This window comes from Neovison vison, chromosome 11 (genome assembly GCF_020171115.1).
Source record: "Neovison vison isolate M4711 chromosome 11, ASM_NN_V1, whole genome shotgun sequence".
Taxonomy (NCBI): Eukaryota; Metazoa; Chordata; class Mammalia; order Carnivora; family Mustelidae; genus Neogale; species Neogale vison.
The window spans coordinates 36330788-36350998 of NC_058101.1; the positions used below are offsets into that span (position 1 = coordinate 36330788).

General features: G+C 44.4%; 1 protein-coding gene across 1 annotated transcript in view; it reads right to left on the reverse strand.

Annotated features, from left to right (window-relative positions):
* Positions 1 to 776: 776 nt before the first annotated feature.
* The window catches only part of KLF3 (Kruppel like factor 3), a 37013-nt gene continuing 17578 nt past the window's right edge, over positions 777 to 20211 (reverse strand). The window contains exons 3-6 of the mRNA XM_044224618.1: positions 12965 to 13451; positions 12123 to 12273; positions 7100 to 7260; positions 777 to 4814 (exon numbers count right to left, since the gene is read on the reverse strand). Coding sequence (XP_044080553.1) covers positions 4633 to 4814; positions 7100 to 7260; positions 12123 to 12273; positions 12965 to 13451 — 981 coding nt within the window. The 3' untranslated portion in view covers positions 777 to 4632. The remainder of the gene's footprint in view (positions 4815 to 7099; positions 7261 to 12122; positions 12274 to 12964; positions 13452 to 20211) is intronic.

Sequence of the window (20211 nt, forward strand, 5' to 3'; positions counted from 1 at the left end):
GCTTTAAACAAGAACTCTTAAGTCTCCATCAGAAACCATTTGTCGTTCCGAGGCTACGAAGGACATAGCAATGTCCGTGGACATGGTGTACTGAGAGCTTTAAAGTTGATCCATAATTAGTAGATGCAGTTACTGTCCTGTTTGATGCCCCACTCCCCAAGCTACGAATACTAATCTCTTATTTAAAAACGTAAATATGTATGTATTAGACATTGTATTTCTTTTAATTCAAGGCACTGAATATCCTTTTTGGGAAAGAAGGTGACTATCATAAAAAATATTCCGAGAATGCACTAGGTAAGTTTGTGGATTTGGTGGGGGAGGGGGGTTCTCTACAAGTTTATGGTTTGGGGCTTAGAAGACTTCCTGCTGCTGTTATCCAGAACCCAGGGACATGACTTCAAGGCTAAGTTAACTCACTCCTTGCAGATGCCAGTTAGATTTCTTCTTTTTTGAAGATTTTATTTATTTGACAGAGATCACAAGTAGGCAGAGAAGCCGGGGTGGGGGGTGGGGGTGTTGTAAGCAGGAGCCCTGCTGAGCAGAGAGGCCAATGCGGTGCTCAATCCCAGGACCCGGAGATCATGACCCAAGCCTAAGGCAGGGCTTTAACCCACTGAGCCACCCAGGTGCCCCTAGATTTATTTTTCTTTCCCTCCATCGAATTTGCCTATGAAGGGGTGACTCGCTTTGCAATTTCTAAGAACTGTTTCATGTTCTATGGCCAAGTTCTGATCCTAGTGATCACTGCACAGATAGAAATCACATAATCACACTTAATATTCTGATGGTTTTATTAACAAGTATATAATACATATATTGCATACTGTATATAGTATATGAGGACTGTACAGTACAAATTTATGTTCACAGTTTGACATGACAAAATGTCATTACTGAATTCCCATTGGACTACAGAGTAGAAACAGCGAAGGTACATTAAACATTCACATCTTTAGTAAGAAAGATTACCAAAATGTTTCAGTATTTGCAAGTATACTAATGCATGCTAAAAACCTTTACCCATTCAGTCTTATTAGCTTATAAAATATATTACACTTTATTAAAAATTTCTGCATAGTTTATACAAGTATTAAAGTACTGTAAATGTACTAATCCTGCTACACTTGCAGGTATGGTTTAAGAGATGCTAAGCAGAAAGATTATTTTGACCCTCTAACACTAAGTACATAACAGCAAAAAAAAAAAAAAGTGCTAGTATCTGTAAAACGTAATATTGTTGTAGCCCTCGTTTAATGCATGTAAAATGGCTTTGTAAATGTATTAAGTGAATTTGCGATCATTTAGAAATTGTTAACCTCGACCCAGAAGAGAATAAAGACAATTCTGAGCAACTTCATGTAAAACAGCGATTCCTTCAAGATGATGGTGTATTTGCAAACCAAATTATTTTAAAACCTTAGATCTTTGAGATTGTCTTTAAAACAATCTAATGAGGAATGACGTGCAGATATACAGTATCAGCAATAAAGTCTTTCAGATCCCACATTAGTGCAACACTGATAGTGCAGATGGGTGTTTTAATAAAATATACATTTACATCTATGGTTCCCCTAGAAATCTGTTCCAAGGCTCCTGAAACTCCCGCGTATGTAGCATTTCCTTGGTTGGACCTAGTTACGCTGCCAACACATTCTCCCTACCGGACGATTTAGAATGTTAATGCCCATTTATGATGTAGATTCCATTTTGGAACTCTACAATATGATGCATTCAGCCTTAAATGTTCTGATTTCCCCAAGATGACCCTTGGACAATAATCAAAAGAAACTCCCTAACAAGATTTATACCACGCTAACTTCATGTATACAAATCATTCTCATCAATGTAAAATATTGCAATTAAAACCACTGATGGTGACCTGGAACATCATTAAATCCACACGTTCAAGGGCATCCTATCTTGTATTTGAGGTCTTCCACCATAACAGCTAAAAACGTCTAAGAGACTAAATTTCTCAACTATCATAGTAAAATACAAATATATATAAAAAAAGGAAATTTGGTCAAGAGCCAATCGGTAACTGAAGTATACAGACCAGCAATGGGAACAGTGGGGCTTGCCTTTCTTTCAGACTTAAAATGAATCTTTGTTAATGAACTTGTTAACATAATCTAAGTAAGCTGAACAGTAATGGAAAGTCTTTGCAGGGTCTTGCTTGCTCTTTTGACAAAATTTAAATATGCTGTAACAAACACACCAAATTTCAAGAGAACCTACGAAGCTTTCTATTAACCAGACCCACACTCAAAAGCTAATTATTCCAAGATGATCAATTCTACCCTTTCTTGCTTTTCCCCCTACCTTCTCTATAGGTTGAACATGTGCACGCGCACACACCACACACACACAGGTCATCTCCATGAAAACAAAAAAGTTCCTCACATTCCAACTTGATCTTCAGTGTGTTGCAGTACAATCCCTCCTAGAAATACACACTTTGGTATGAAAGTGACAGCATTTACAGTACAGACAATGCCTACTTTCCCAAGAGCCGTTTTTACCCCTCAATTCATGTCATAGTTGCAAAAACACAAAGAAAGCCCAATTAGGAGGTTTTAATATTCTGAACAAATTTCGCAGTGCTTACAAAAAAAAAAGAAGAAAAAAAAATCAGAACCAAGTGCCAAGAAGGTAACAAGTAACTGCATTTCTCAACTGCATTTCCTTTTAGCTGGTTCAGAGGGCTGGTAAGTGGGATCTCTTAGGTGCACAGTCCCTACAACTAACTTTTTATTAACACAAAGCCACCAGAGTAAGCTCCCCACACGATTCGCGGGCCTCCAGAATCACTCATTCATTGACGTCTTAGAAACAGATGAACAATGGATTCCTCCCAGTTAAGGTTGTGTTGGATCCTGAGTTGTGGCTGGGATGGCTCTTCAGGATTCTTCTCCCTTCTCTTCCATCCTTTATCGAGGGATGAAGGCGCGTTTGGTGACACACACCCACTGTTGCCCACTTTCTTCAAATTTAGGACCAATGACTTTTCTATGCGTGAATTATTTTTATTGGCATTTAGACTATGGTGCTCAAAAGCCAGCTTTTGAAAAAATCAAAAAAAAAAAAAAGAAAAAAAGGAAAAAAAACCCACAAAACATAAAACTTCCCCCTAAAGAATGGCGCGCTACTTCTCTTTGACATAAACACGAGTCATTTTCAGCTTCTTCTAAGGGGATACTTGAGTGATCGATTTCCAGCTCTTAAATAGTAATGTTGGGGAATTTTGGAGCTCTCAAGATATGAATCCCTGAACTGGGGTTTTCTGTATTTTTCAGAAATCTGTCCCCCGACTGAAGGTATGTGTGCTTCCCAACCAGCTGTATTTATAAATCGGGTCACTCGGGTCTTAAAATGGACACGTCCACTAGAGGATCAGCAGACGCTGACTTAACGGTATGTGTCACAAACACAAGTGACAGCCCACTTGGCACCCTATGGTCCACACAGCAGACTTTCCGTATAAAAGCTGTATGATTAATTTGATATGGGAATACAAATACACTCAACGTTTCCCTGTTTGCAAAGAAAAAAAAAAAAAGCTGCAAGTGGGCTGAGTGAAAGAAAGGCCATCCATACTCTTCCTCAAAAGACTTTTTTCCCTTCCTACCATTACTGGGCAAAATATTTTCATGGTGTTTCGACAATCAAGGCTCGATGACCCACATTAAGGGCATCGGAGGAATGGTGACAGGGATACGGAGGACTCACTCCATCAATTTTCGGCTGTGCTGGATGCTTCTGCACACTTGAGCAGAGAGACTGAGGCTCTGGGGATGCCCTGTGCAGCTAACCCAGTGATGAAACCTCAGTGGGAAAGCCCGAGCCCAGGAGGAAGGGGCCGGCTTCCTCCCTCGCCCAAGCTGCTGCCTCTCTCCTGCGCCATGCCCCTTCATTCTGACTCCCTGCAAGGCTGGGCCCCTCACTGACTGAGATCACCCGCCTAACTCAGCACTACGGCTCAGCCCCCGGGGGTGGCAAAGACCTTGTTAGCTGCAGGCACAGACGTTCTTCAAGGACTGAAGACATGGTAAATCCAAGTTGACAAGCAGGGTTTGTGAAGGGCAACGGAAGGAAGGAAGGGTGGACGGACAGTCCTACCTGAAATCTGGCTGCACGTCTGCCTAACCTGGGAGAGGGGCCGCCCTCCTTCTTGCTGGCAAGCACAAAATACGATCACAGGGCACAGAGGTATCAAGGTCCCCTGGCAAGGACTTGCAGGCTGGATACTGTATTTCTAATACATTTACTTTGACATTCTTTTGAGAAATACATGGAGAAATCGACAATTGGCTATTTTAAGTTTACATGTTCCCTTGTTCTCATTACATTAAACGTATCTGTAAGAAGGGTTTGCTTAGCATCCCCAGGAAAAAAAAAAAAAAAAAAAAAAAGTGTTCACATTCTTTAGGTCTGACCCGTGGTAAGGAGAGGATTAGAGAACATCTACTACTGACCATATGGAAGTTTGAATGATATAAATTCCGAAGATTCAGGCCAGCTGAATCCAAATTAAAATGTACATGTAAAAAATGAGTTAGATCATGGGAAGGAGGACAGAGAGAGAGCCAGGAGAGTGGGGAGCCACGCTGAGGCGGGGGACGGAGCCATTCAAACTAACATGTGGCGTTTCCTATGGAGGGCAAGGTGGTCAGAGCGGGAGAAGCTTCGGTCACAGTCTGGACACTGGAAAGGTTTGATTCCAGTATGTTTTCGGAAATGTCTTGTTAGTTCATCAGACCGAGCAAACTTCCATGTGCATCCTTCCCATGTACATTTGTAGGGTTTTTCTCCTGCAAAAAGGAAAAACGGAAAAGCTTATTTTTTTTTCCCCCTGAGGGTGAAAGGCTATTCATTAGTTAAAATCTGTAGAGATTTTTGAGGTACAACTCTGGGCAAATATTATTTCCAAGGTATGTCCCTCCATCTGCTCCCCAAACAAGAAAACAAGGGGCTTAATTATCTTACTATTTAACTAGCATTCTGCACCCGTCCCCGCACAAAGAAAAGATTATACAAGTTTTCACAGCATCAAGCCACTGAAATCCATTCGGAGGAGCTCGCAAGTAATTTTGGTTTTGCCCTAAATAGCAGGGAGGCATCAACTTGTGATCTTTATTTATCTTCAGGTCTTAAGCCACCGTGGTGCTTAGTTACACACAGTGCTTTCCACTTAACGAGAAGTCCACACCGAAAGTTTACAGGATTTCCTTCTTATTTTAACAGTTTCCTAAAAATAAGAAGCGTGATAGATCCTGACAGGAATTTCAGCATCTTTTGTTTGAGTCAACTGCAACTTTGCCGAGGTATAATGCTCTGAGACATCCTAAAAATACAGTAGTTCCTCCTCGGCCTGTCAGCAGCGAGGTCTCTTGGACACCCTCCCGCGGGATAATGGTAGCGGACAGGTGAGGAACAGAAGACCTTGGCGGGAAATCACAGGGAGAGCCAGCATGAAGGCCCTTACAAATAAAAAGGCTGTTAGTGGCCATCGTACATGTTTAATGTGAGTCAATAAGGGCAAATGGGCCTCACAAATCAATTCCCACTTACTATCCCCCTTGTTGTCTAGAAATTTTAAGGACTGACATGCCTTGGTATTTCGCGGAGCTCTTCAGAATTGTCTTACCTGCTTTGCTTCAGAGAATGTGAATGCTGAGGTGTTTTTCCTACATCTAAATTGTTAGTCAAATAACCAATGTCTTTTTTCATCTTAAGCTGAAGTTGGTTAACAACCACCTTTCAGGTTGCATTAATGCCCTGGGAATGCTTTTTTACTGGTTTCCCTGGCATCTGAGACTTGAAACTTCTCTCTTTTTAAAAGATTTTTATTTATTTATTTATTTGACAGAGAGAGAGAGAGAGAGAGAGAGAAAGATCACAAGTAGGCAGAGAGGCAGGCAGAGAGAGAGGAAGGGAAGCAGGCTCCCCGCTGAGCAGAGAGCCCGATGCGGGACTCGATCCCAGGACCCCGAGATCATGACCCGAGCCGAAGGCAGCGGCCCAACACACTGAGCCACCCAGGCGCCCCCTGATGCTTCTCTAAATGCAAGGTGCACCTCCCACCCCAAGTTCCCTTTAAGAACCCTGTGACCAAACCCAAGAACTCAGCTGTCCACAAGCTGCCTTTCCCTCTCCCTAGGAATCACTGAGTAACTTCACTCCATTCTGCCACTCTCCTTCCCCTTTCTCTTTCAAATCCCAGATTTTCCTTGTTGTAAACATTCCTAACAGGAGTGATTCCCAAGGCTCAACAACAAACAAACAGCAAACAAACAATGGACATTCTGAGTGAAGGAAAATGTGCCCAGAGGACAATGGCTGTTATACTCGAATTTCACATCCAAGCGTCTGAGGTTAGCGCAGACGAGGCCTGCTGTCAGCACGGATCTCCCACACTGACTGACAAAGCGGGCTGTGGACACCCTTCCTGTAGGGGTTCTTCCAGCTGCTCTGCTCATGAAACGTTCAAGAGCGAACAGAACAGCTGTGTTTTCTTCACCCGTGTCATCACTTTTGGAAGATCTGGTGGCATGCTCTGTGCTCAATCCTGGGCAGAAGTAGTAATACCCCAGAACAAACAGGGCAGGCGAGAGCACAGAAGTTCCCTCCGTTTTAGAAATCACAAGTCACCCAAATATCTTTCCTCTTCTGTATTTGTTCTGCATCAGGAACTGTGGTGGTTTTGGTTTGCTTGTTTGCTGCCGTTGTGAATCTGGTGATGTACCACATTTATTAAAGGATGGTGCCTACAAGGCCACATCCTTGATGAAACAGGCCCAGGGCTAAGAACATTCCCACCGCCCCCTTCCCACCCGCCATCTCCCTGGAACACAGAGCACACAACCCCATGGGACTGGGAGCTACCCTGTCACGCTGACAGCCTTGCATCCGTTCTAACTCATTACAAAAAACTCCGTTTTTTACAACTGGCAGAAGAGACGGGAGACAGCTCTGCTCCTTTCAAGATGCCTGGACCACGTCCTTATCATCACCTCTGAAAGCTAGAACATTCCTAAAATTCCATTTCACTCTCTCTCATGAGGAAAAGATGGAGGGCGTGTGGCGTTTCTGATACCTGTGTGTGTTCTTCTGTGCGCTTTCAAGTGAGAGCTTTTAGTGTACACCTTGTTGCACCCGTCGTAGTCACATCTGTGTATCCTCCGCTTCCTCTGGGTGTCCGGAGATTCCACAGGTAATGGTCTCTTTCCCGGTTGCACTATGACGGACGGGTGATTCCTAGGAAAGCCAACGTGCAGTGTGAAATATCCGGGGGAAAGCCTCTCTCCTCTCCTTCAGTCTACTACCAAAGGCGTTAACAATACTAGGCAAAACCAACCAACCAAACAAAACAAAACAAAAAAACCCAACAACAACAACAACAAAAAGAAATTAGCTGATCAACCCAAGAAGCACTTCTATAGTCATTCAACAAACATGGAGTGAGCACCTACCATGAGCCAGGCACTGTGCTTGGCACCGGGACACAAAGATGAATAAAAACAGGGTTCCTGCCCTCGAGGAGCTCACACTCTAGGGGGAGACAGACATGTAGATAAGTAATGACAGTAAGAAGGGTTAGGTGCTACGCTAGAGGGAGACACAGGTGCTGGGAGAGGCTTTCCCTCAGGACAGATTCGCCTATTTACAGAATCTGTGGTACGAGAGCGAAGCTGAGTAGGGTTCCAGCGTCCTTGAACGGCTTGCCCTAATGGTCATTTAGTGTAGGGAAGAACACAGGTCAAATTCCTAAAGCTCAGGCAATCCCGCTCGTTATCTGGATTTTATCCTTTCCAAAACTGGCAATGAGCTTCTCTTAAAGATCACCGATCCACGTCTGAGTTTCAGATTCTGGCTCTTCCAAAAGGAATAAAGGCACTGCTGTTTTCAAAACCTCAAACCTTTCCTGTTGCTGTCCTTCCTGCGTGAGGGAGGATTCTGGTGCAAAGCCAGTTCTCAGGGGCACCTGACGTCTCCCTGCCTTCTGCCTGCTTGCCCACACCCCTTCCTGTGTCCGCACACCTTTCCTGGGGGGCTCTGAAAACCAATCAGGTCAATCACCACTGCTCTAAACTTTCTCTTTTTCAGAAGGAGAGAAGAGGCAGATGGGGAAAGATCTGGGGAAAGGTCTATAAAGCTTTCTGGGGCTTCCTCCGCTAATTAATGTCAGTAATTAAAAAATTCTAATCGGTTCATTAGCTTTCCTAACGACTGATTACTTGGTACATCATCACAAGCTTATGGAACTGGCCTCCAATGGTTAACAGGTAATAAAAGACTTGTCTCTTCAACTGGGATCTCAAGTTCTTTAAATGGTCCAAATAATATCTGAATTTTTCTGTGTTAAGTGTGGATGAGGAAAAAAAGAAAAGGAATCTGATGAAGGCAAACACACACGCTTGGGAGAGAAAAAAGGGTAATAAAATTTCACCATCAAAATCAAAAGGGAGCCCCTGAAATGAAGCTTGTTTTGATCTTGGTAAAAATCTCAATACAGTGCCCTATCAGGAGCTCTTCCAGGCCTACTAAGTAACTAGGAAAAGAATAAAAGGTGCATTGATTTTAAGTGACTACTTATTTTTCACTTCTATTATTAGCAAAGAAAACTGGCAGTTTTGAGTCTCACTTTACCCCTACCTTAATATTTAGTGGGGTCAATACAGAAGAATGAATAGCCAGGTTTAGGTGGAAAAGTCAACACTGGGGGGGGGCGCAAGGACTTCAATTGTATGTACAAACAGAGAGAAAACAGAGTGACAGATCTGGGGACACATACAGGTTTTTAGAAAGTGGAATTAGTACTTTTATTACTCTCCTAGAGAAAGAAAAGAGTTGTCGGTTTATTTTTAACTTTCAACTTTAATGCCATCAACTGTAAAGTTTCATCTTCATTAGAAGAACTTCAGGAAATAAAATGCTGGGGGGAAAAACTGAATGGTTAAAATGTATCTCCTCTACCGCTGGGATACTGGGGGAGTATCCCAAGTGATTTTAGAAATCGCTCCCAATTATTAGATTTTATGGGTTGGAAATCTGTCTCATAGTATCCGTGCGGTAGTTCTGACTACTTTCCCCAGCTCATTTTGCATATAAAGGTACGTTAAAAGGCTATGTGCTCCAACATCCAATCCCAGCTCTGTCACTCAGAGTCCCTGGGACCCTGGGCAAGGGACCAATCTCTCTGTGCCTCCATGTCCTCTGTACAGTGGGGATGCTGGTAATAATATGATGTCAGAAAGTTGTGAGGACTGCAGGGTGACATCAATTCCAGATGTGAATCTACTAAATCTACTAAATGGTCGCGGTTAATATTTTGAAGTTCAGAAGAAACCCATTTGCAAACTTGGCCTCTACAGTGGTTTAATTTCACGAGGGAGTTTTCTGGGGGATCTCCCAACACCAGGAAAGGAAATCCCTGCTCGAGCCAATGTCTACCTTGAAAGGTAGCATCATTCTGAGAGCGGGTGGCGGCCCCACCTCTAGAGAGCCGGAGGTTGGCACAGGCAGCACCTGGAGGCCGGGGTCTCAAGACTGCCCCCTTTTTTGGACTCTCCGCTGCTCATTTTCAGAGAAGCTGTTTGGGATCATTACAACCAAGGGTTGCTGTAATTCACAGACACAATTAAATGGGGAGATCTGATCCTCCAGTTCTTTGTTCTAAATACATTTCATATATGTAAATATAAAAAAAAGAGAAGAGAGAAGGAATCTGATAGAGATTCAAGTGCCTTTAAAAATCATCCTAAAGCTATAACTCTTCTGTGCAAGCAAATGGATTTCAAAGCTGTATCTCAAAGTCTGCCTTCGGACAGGAGGAGTTTCCAGAAAGAGAATTATTGGGACCGCCTCACTGCAATGGCACTAGGCACTTGGTTTCAATCGATTCTTTCCTGGCTAGCTGGCTTCCTATGTGGGCTGCTACTGGGCACATTCCAAGACATTACTTAATCACATCTGTGAGAGAATTACTTAAAGACTACATGTCCCAGTTGTAGCTAATCTCTTGAATGTTTTGAGGAGCAAAATGCATTCTTAGGTCAGCATTAAAATAAGTATATTACTCATTGATCATTAAAAGCTACCGAGCTTGAGATCATCAAAAGGACATCACTCAAAGCAAGCAGAAAGTATGTTCTTTTCAGCAGCATTTAGAGCGCAAAATAATGCTTTCCAATCTTCTTCTTCTGTGACGGTTTACGTTGCAATTCAGAGTCACCTCGACTTTGGAATCACCCCTTTTCAGTCCGTGGGTCATCCCTCCCTTTCTCTGTGGGCACTTGGCTGTATTCCATCTTACTCACCACGTGGGCAAGAACAATGACAAGTGCAAGTCATGTAGCCAGTCACCTTGCCAGAGACACCTGGCACCATAAAAGAGGAGGGAACTTGGCCCGCAAGGTATGTCTATTTTGGCTGGTCTTTCTGGGTCTCCTTCCACCCGAGAGCAGGAGTGGGGGGGGGGCACCGGTTTGACAGGGACGTGGCAGGAAGAGCCCTCATCAGGTGGCAGGGGGATGGAGGCTGGACCCCGCTGTTGTTCACACTGTGACTCTAGGCAAATTATTTAATGTCTTGGCTCAGCCGTCTCCATTTGCTCTGACTCCCACATGCTTGTTGTGCTGCAATGAAATAATTCCTTTGGAAACACGTGGGAAAGTCTCACCGGGGGTGGGGGAAGCATGATGCAACTGTGAACTGTGAAAGGTATTAGTCCAAGTTCACCAGACACTCTTTCCCTGCTGATGTGGCTGCTCGTAGGATTCATTCTCTTCTCCATTTCTCAGGGAGCAAAGGACAACCCCTCCCCCCAAAATAACCAACTAGAACTTGTTGCAATGGGCACTGAACATGACCTTGAACATGACCTATTATGAAGGGGTGCCTGCTTGGGTTAGATGTGGACAGAACTAGAATGTAGATTTTAAGTTCAAGAAAATAGCTCTTGGAAAGTCGGAGAATTCACACTCTGTTGCAGAACGCCTTGGGTAAGAGAGACGGGAAAAGACAAAGAAAGGAGTGCAGAACACTGTTTCAAGTTGGAAAAAAGTACTATGGGAGAAACAAGACGGAAGGGGCCTGGAGGGAAGGAAGACTACTGCCTTGTACCAGGAAGTCGGCCATTGTAGTCAACCTTGAAAGTGCCACACCACAAGACAATTACAAGGAAAATAATCACAACCAATAATGAAAACAGAGAGGAAACGGAGGCAGCAAGACTGACTAGGCCAAGGTTATACATATGGTGAAGAACAGAGCTGGGATCCAAGATGCCTGACCCAAAGGTCACCTTCCGAGCTCCTACAAACACAGCCTCCAGTAGAAGGCAAGACAAGGCTATCTACTGCAGCAAATTCCATTAATAATGCTATTTAACTTGTGTAGAACACCCATCACAAGTTAGACCTAAAACAAACCACTGTTCAGGGCTTGGATGTAGTTGATACAGAAACCTTCCTCCTGGATGGCAGTTCTAAACCACGCTGAACATTCTAAGGGCAGATGTGATGAAGACCTGAGACCAGAGAATAATGGGTTATTCCAACACTGAACTTCTCCGAGCTACAAAGCAACTTTCTGTTGCCACCACTGTCTACAGGTCTTTCTTGGAATGACTTCCTCCGGCTCACAGGTGGCCTGAAAATTCTGACTGAAGACATTCCCCATCACAGAAACAGTATTAGAGGTGACAACTGGAAGGACAAGGTGTGTCTTTTCAAGTTTTCACAATCCAACCTCGTGTAGAATATCCAGAATATCAAATTCAATCCATATTGGGATAAAGATTATGGGAAAACTATGTATAGTCTAGGAGGGTTAAAAAAACCAAAAAACCCCCCCAAAACCCCAAAACCCCAAGATAAAAACAACTGTTGTGACAAGTGGCAATCACAAGTGCTCAATCTGTTGTCGACTTGACGAGAATGTCAGGATGCAGTCCATACAGCAGAACACACTGCCTTTGGAGAGATTTCCCATCCTTCCCAGTGGCTGCATAGTGTTCCTGGCAATCCACACAGCCTGAGCCGGAAGCACGTGCTTCCAACCCAGGTCCCAAGATGTGCGCTGCCACGCAAAAGTCCGGCAGACCTGAACATACTTACTCTTGCAACAGTGCTTGCGGGGGGGACACTGAGTTCATTAAAGGGGGTGACATTTCTTCAGGATAATAATCTGTCCTCTGTGGTTCAATCCCAGGTTCTATTTTAATTTTTTTCTGTAATATAGGCTTCTCGTATGATTCAATTACAGGTACTAAAAAATAAAAATAGAAAAGTCACTCCATGTACAATCGACCAATTTCAGTTTTTTTTTTAAGTTTACTGCACAGCTTCTATCTACGACAAGGATGTGTGGAGTATTTATTGGCTTCTGGCAAAATTACAGCAGAAAGCAAATCTGAGGGGTGGGGGAGGATCTAGTGTCTCCCCAACCACTACTCCACCAGCGAGCAGCAAGCGTCAGAAGCTGACCTTTGAGCACACTGGCCCCAAATGGGTCTTCCTTAGGATTCTAGGAAATCTCCTTTTAACCCCATAGTCTTCTGCCTGCGACCAGCCAGTAAATGAGCTGGCTTTTAGTAACCATTACTTATCACCGCGATCAAAGGCCATTTATTAAATGCCGTTTTAACGGAACCAGGTCAGCATTCAATAAAGCAGAATACAAACTCAGGATTTTTAGTATCCTGAAGTTGACAATTATGCAGTGGGCGTACCCATTTCATGGCATTAAACAGCCTGGTTCCTGGGAGCTCTTCTAGTAGAAACACTTAAAAAAAAAAAAAAAAAAAAAAAAGAGAAAGGACCCCCCCCCCTTCCATCAGAAAGGAAATGCCTCAGGCAGGCCGACCCTAAGGGGACTAGCTCCTCCAAGAGCACAAGAGCTCTTGGTCCCGCCCCCAGTGCAGCCCCCAAGCGGCCGTGCAGTGGGCAGTGGTCTTTACCTTGCATGCTGCTGTTCGAGTTCTCCATGTCCTCCGACAAGGAGACCATGAGCGGCTGCTGGAGGTGGCTGGTGTACATGAAGGGGACCGGCTGCACCACGACGGGCTGGATGACGGGCAGTATCCCGGGGCTGCGGATGCCGTGGCGGGACAGGGCGGCGGCCATGACCGGGGGCATGGACAGCGGCACGCCGAAGGGCTGCACGCCCGGGGGAGGCGGCGAGTACTTCTTCATGGGCGGGCTGGAGGAAGGCATGCTCAGGCCGGGCGAGGCTCTCCGGTGCGAGGGCTGGAACTTCAGCGACGAAGGAGAACTGCCCGCGGAGGGCGGCGAGCTGCGCTTGTTCACGGTCAGGTCCACCGGCTCCATCTGCATCCCGTGCGACAGGCCCTCCGGGGTCTGGAAGAACTTATCCGGCAACGGGGTGGAGTAGATGACGCCGTACTTGTTGGGCTTCATGGACTCCATGTAACTGGATGGGTAGGACTGTCGGGAAGGAAACACAGAAGCGTCTAAGCCGCGACACAGGTGCATTCGCTTCGGAAATGGGAATGAAACTGGAGAGGTCCTCCAAGGCATGCTCATTTACATGGGCTCAATAAGCAGGGTACGGGCAGACGCCTACTGACCCTAAACGATGCCATGAGGGGGCTGGTGCAATAAAGGTTAAGGTTAATGGGATAACTGGGTCTCATGAAAAATTCTAACTGAATTCCCCGTCAGATGTTAAGGTTGAGGTTCAGGTTGATACCAGGCCAAAATTCTAGAACAGGTCATAAACAGAAGACTTATTATGGGCCTTGAGTGGTGGGAGTCGGTGTTGGGGTTCACCAACAGCCAGCCAAGCCAAGAACCACCCCCCCTTGCCCCACACACAGCTTTGCTGATGGTGGCTCCTCAGCAGGCAGGAAATGCTGTCACGCCCTTCCAGAGGAGGACGTCTGTCCTTCTCACCATACGCTGGGGTATAATACGGAGAACCGGGGCTGCAGGGCAGTAGGTTTGGGGGGTGGCTTCAGCTGCTGACCAACCCATGCCGAGGGTCCCCCGACCAACAGTCCTGGTTTGCCCCCGACGGGCTGGTTTTAGCACTAAAAGCCCTACGTCCCAGGAGCCGCCTCAGTCTCTGGCAACAAGGTCAGTATCCCACCCACCTCCACACCCCGAAGCCCACCCACAAAGCAATTACGTCCTTGACCGCAGCTTTTTTGACGGTCTTAGTCACCGTTTGAATGAAACCATAGAAGGTGACTTGATGTCCAAGTTTGCGCATGACACAGAACTGTCAGACAGTTAATGGGACTCCAGTTAAGGACACAAGGTGCTTGAAGCAACCTGCACACTGACCCAGGCCCGGTGCCTCTTCCAAACCTAAGAGGTGACAACTGACCTACTTTATCTCTATTCTATTCTATTCTATTTATTTTAAAGATTTTATTTGACAGAGAGTGAGTGAGACAAGCAGGGGAGAGGGAGAAGCCGGCTCCTACGGAGCAGGGAGCCCGACTTGGGGCTCAATCCCAGAATCCTGCGATCATCACCTGAGCCAAAGGTAGACACCTAAACGGCTGAGCCTCCCTTTAAAATACCCTCCTCTGTTGTACTATCAGAATAATGGACTACTACCAGTTTTAAATACAAATAATCACTACACACTATGGGTATGGTCCTTGGCCCTGGAATTCACTAGACTTCTATTCTTTAGTCATCACTGGGGGAAAAAAAAAAATCTCTGCTGTAGGATGCTTTTTAAAAAATTATACTCAACAGAAGTTATTTTCTTTACTCTTAGGTATTTTAGGGAAATTGAAACGTTCAGTGATGACCATTTCAAGTCCCTGTGCAGGAAACTAATTGTATTTGAATTCTTTATACTTGATCTTAGCCAGAAAGCCAAGAAGCAATGTATCTGAATATACTGAGAGTGGTAACATACTATTCCTCCCTTCCAGCTCTCAAATCCAATGCAGCTCTCATCCTGAGACAATACTAGCTCATAATACAGCCAAGAAAACCCACCAGTGGGGCCTTACCATTAAAGAGCTTAAATGCATGATAAACTTCTGGGTTGCCCCAATCCCCCAGTGGCCACTACTTTGAGTTATAAACAATTATGGGACAGCGGTGGTTTTTACTGGGATTACCACGGATATCATACCCTTTCTTCTCTGGGCCTCCACTAGGTAAAACCTCCACAGGGCTAAGCACCCTGGTGTTGTTGCAAAAACTCCCTTCTCTGGGCATAGCAGGCCTAAGATCAGAGAGTATATGGGCAACACTGGACCAGGCAGTATTTATCTTTATCTGCATTTAAAAAAAAAAAAAATTTTTTTTTTTTTTGACAGACAGAGATCACAAGTAGGTGGAGAGGCAGGCAGAGAGAAAGAGAAGGGAAAGCAGGCTCCCTGCTGAGCAGAGAGCTTGATCCCAGGAAAGCAGAGGCTTTAACCCACTGAGCCACCCTCCCCTTTATGTTTTTGAAGTCACTTTCTCACTGTTAAGATTGTGTGTTTTGTTCTTTTGTCCTTTCTTTATCCCTGTCAACACCCATCATCTCCTAGAACTGGGATTTCTGTAGTAGGTACACACCTCTCTGGGGGCACCAAAGATACTTCTAGACAGTACACAAAAAATACACAGTGCTTTAAAATAGTTACGTGTTTATTTAAATTGCACAAGAAAAAACTTTTTTGTACAGTAGTGATACGTCCTTTTCAAAACAAATTTATTATGTTTATAAAAGCATGTCGACAAAAGAGGGCAGGAAAAATGACTAAATATTAGAATCAAAGGTGCCGTGGGGATAGGGCAAAATTTGTCAGGATGACTGAAAACCCACATTCTAAATTTTAAATAATTTAAAATTGTAACTGGATTCAATAAGTTATGCTGTGAGCTTTACCCACACTGTGGTGCTAGAAGTCCCTTCTCTTTCTAGACCAGTAGGAGCACTGTAATAGGTCTGATTCCCCCTAATCAGGGCTTCTCGAACCTCGCTCTGCATGAATGCTCCTGACCCATCTTGTCAAAATACAGATTCTGAGTTTCTGGGGAGCAGCCCTACGGGCACAGGCCCTTTTTAAACAGCATGGCTCTAAATGACAAAGAGATACAGAGTAGAATAAAAATACCAATTTTTAGTATTAAAATTTGGTAAGCTATTCAGAAACAATTTAAAGGTGGGGGAAGAATTTTTCACTAATAATACTGTTTAAAAAACAAGGACGTGAAGGATATAAATAAGAAATACAAAATATATAAATGGTGATTTATAAAAGATTTAATTTATTTAAGAGAGACCGAGTCCCTGTGCACAGGGGAGGGGGAGCAGCACGGGGTAGGGGTGTGGGCAGAAGGGGAGGGAGAGGGAGACAATCTCTAAGACACTCCATGCTGAGGAGGGAACCTGATGAGTAAGAGGTCGGATGCTTAACTGACTGAGCCACTCAAACGCCCCCTTATCAACTGTTGTTTTGGAAAACAGCTTTGAATTATATATCAAGAATCAGAGGAAAAGACTATTTCTACCTTTCTTTAGAACCAGGTACATGTAAATATACCACAGAGTGAGAGACCCAAAACATCAAGCTGTATTAATACTAAATACGTTTACATTTAAATATTAAAATATGTAAAGTTAAGAAGCAGTGATTTTTTTTTTTTAAAGATTTTATTTATTTGACAGAGATCACAAGTAGGCAGAGAGGCAGGCAGAGAGAGAGAGGAGGAAGCAGGCTCTCTGCTGAGCAGGCTCTCTGCAGAGAGCCTGATATGGGGCTCGATCCCAGGACCCCGGGATCATGACCTGAGCTGAAGGCAGAGGCTTTAACCCACTGAGCCACCCAGGCGCCCCGAAGCAGTGATTTGCTTAAAAAAAAAAATTCCTAGTATGTACAACAAAGGTTTAAAGAAGTCATTAAATACAGGGGTAGAAAGATTTCTCCTAGTTCTAAAGGTTAACTCACTTCATAGGATTGCCCTCAAAAGGGCAAAAGTCATGGTACTAGAAACAAAAAGTTAGGAAATGGGAGGCAGCATTTTTTTCTCCTCACCAAAACGTACTTCTCCCTTATTTTCAGCCCTGTTCTTCAAAGACCTCCCTATGACCTAGATTTTGATGCCAAGTTATTGGCAGCTAAATAGAAAGCAGAATGAGGACACACTGTTACTGCTGTCACTGCTGGATTCTTCTAACTCTGGGGTGAATTTAAGGAAAAGTAGGAATTTAGAACCTGGGAGATTTGCAAATTTAATAATCATCTCGGGTTTCTCGAGCCATAAAGAAAGAGAAAGCCACACATCAAGCCAAGTTTTATAAACATGCACATTCCTGCTGACTCTGCTCCCCAGTGGCTGCCCCGCGCCTCCCTACCCCCACCCCCTGGCCTGACCAGCAGTATATGCAAGGCTACAGGGCTAAAAGTAGGGAGACACGTTTGGACACACAACAGAGTACACAATTAACTATTTCCAGTCTGACCGCCTTGTAGAAGGGTGAAGAAACGCAGCTCCTCACACCATCTCACCAGACAACCCCACAGCCGTGGTTACCAGAGCCTTCCGTGAGATGCGTCTGCTTCCACTGTCTGGGTGGAGCACACGAGCTACTGCACCAGCCAGCAACCGTGCAGATCTCCGCAGGACAGGGTACGCTCCGGGTGTGTGCCTTCGGGGGACACCACGGTACTAGGAGCCTCGTCTCTGTTCCAGACCTTTCCTATCCCCTAGCCAAGCAGTGCAAACAGGCGCTAGAGGAGCCCCAAATCCAAACCAGACTCAGGTGTTGATGAGGTAGCCAGCCCTCCTCCGGCCCCCGATGGCCACCCAGCCCTGCTCTGCACAGCGCTCACCCGGGGAGGCCTTCTATCCTGGAACAAACCAGCCTCAAGACAGACTCCAGCAAGGGTCTCTCCGATCTTTCAGCCCTCACTGGGGGTGGGAATGGGCTGTTAACTTTCCAGAAAGTTCTCTCCCATTGTGACAGACATTTATGTCACATTTATTTGCAGACTGCCTCCTCTTACCAGAACAGGAAATGAGGGTCTGGCTTTCATCGATAAACACGGGATGAACAAGTGAAGTGAATCAGTGCACACTGAGTGGGTTTTTATCACTGTCAAGACTAAAGATAGCACCCATGCTTTGGATTCTTGAAAAGCAGGAGGATTTTAATTGTGACAGGGAAAAAGGCACAGCGTTTGGATGATTTTCCAAAGCTACCACTCTGTACCTAAGTGAACATTTTTTTTTTTTGAAGATTTTATTTATTTATCTGTGAGAGAGAGAGAGAGCGCACACGCAAGCACAAGCAGGGGGAGTGGTAGGCAGAGCAAGAAGCAGGCGCCCCACGCGGGACTCGATCCCAGGACCCTGAGATCTTGACCTGAGCCACAGGCAGGGGCCCAACCGACAGAGCCAACCATGCATCCCTTAAGTGAGCATTTCAATCGTTTGTTTTACTGGGAAGAGTTTTGGTGAGTTTTCCATCACCAGACAGCTGAAGCGGATGGAGTGATTGCACGAAACACGGGCAGCAGGGTCTCTGGTTTACTGCTCTTTAATATGAAAAAAAGAGTGAGCGTCCGTGACAGGACCAAGGCAAGTCAAAGGACTCTTCCTACCAAGGGTGGGGTTCCCAGTGCTGGAAGGCGTGGTGCGTTTATAAACACACACTCTGGAAACAGCCGATGTCATACCCTTCTATGCAAACAAAAGTAGAAAGCGCTCTTTCTGCCAGGCCCAGAAGAGTCATGGAAGTTTCTGTGAGAACAGAACAGGGGTCCTACTGATTTTAAGTACTTCTCAACCTGTAAGGAGTCTGTTAGAGGGTAATTTTCATTACAAGAAGGACGGAGGGAGAATATACCCGCCCCCCCACCAAGAAGTTATCTTTCCTTAGGAATAAAATTAAGAAAGACTACTTTGAAAAACTTTGGTTTCTTTCTCACTTCCTGAATTCAATTCCTTAATCTCCAGCTTTCTTTGACGATATACTGGTGAAAGTTAACTCTTCACATGTGCATTTTGTATTCACAGACTGTTTCTTCACGTACATATGATCATCTCCAATTTGACAGAAAGTTAAGAGGCTCAGGGAGCCATGGGTGGTTTGCCAACATCACACTGATAGGAGGTGGTGGGGATCCACAGCCAGGGGAGGGGGCCGTGGTCTGCTCTGCCCCACATTCTTGCACTTTTTCCTAGGGTGGTTCAAAGCCATCCTGTTTGCCTCAAAGCTCAAGGTTGAAGCAGGGGAGGGTACTGAAGTCTTGCATTTCCCTAAGCGAGAAAGGACACTTCCTTATTTTCTCTAAACTACAGCAAAATACCAAATAAGTAACCAACCTTCAGGTCAAGGGTGGGATTAAAAAAAAGAAAAAAAAAAAAAAAAGAGGAGTAAAGAAATAATAAATCAGGTTTAGCACATTCTACCTAGGGAGGCAGGAAAGATAAAATCTGAATATTCAGGAGTGGAAACAAAGGCTTTTTATTTAGTTTTGTTAAGTAAAATAAATCACAACACCCCACACCCCCCAAATGTTTCAGTTAACTGAGATTTTGCTGAATTAAGAGAAAGACATTTCCTTGTAGGGACTGATTCTAACTTTTGGTGAAATGATCTAATTAAATTTTTTTTTTTAATTTATTTATTTGACACACACAGAGAGAGAGAGATCAGAAGTAGGCAGAGAGGCAGGCAGAGAAAGGAGGAAGCAGGCTCCCTGCTGAGCAGAGAGCCCAACGCGGGGCCTGATCCCAGGACCCTGAGATCATGACCCGAGCCGAAGGCAGAGGCTTAACCCACTGAGCCACCCAGGCGCCCCTTAAATTTTCTAAGTGTTAGCTGGAAGCTGAAATTGAGAACTGGAGTACGAAAGAGAAAAAGATCATTAATTGCAAAGACACTTCTATATGTTTTAACTTCATGTATTTATTTTAGTTACAGCATTATAAGTATAAATGTTACTTCAAATTCATTTCCCTTCCATTTTTTTTTTTCAGTCAAGTGCATTTGCTTGCTCTTAAATTATATCATACCAACTTGGCAATGCCGATCTTCATTTGAGCTTTAAATTGGCTCTTCAGCCGTATTTTCATGCTTGATTAAAGGCAGTGGAAGTATACAGAATATTAAAATGCATCAAAGATGGTTCTGCATCATTTGTAAAATTAATCATATTCTCCAGTACTAAAAACCTATTCATATTTCAAGGATATAATTAATAGGGAAATGTTATACCTCAAT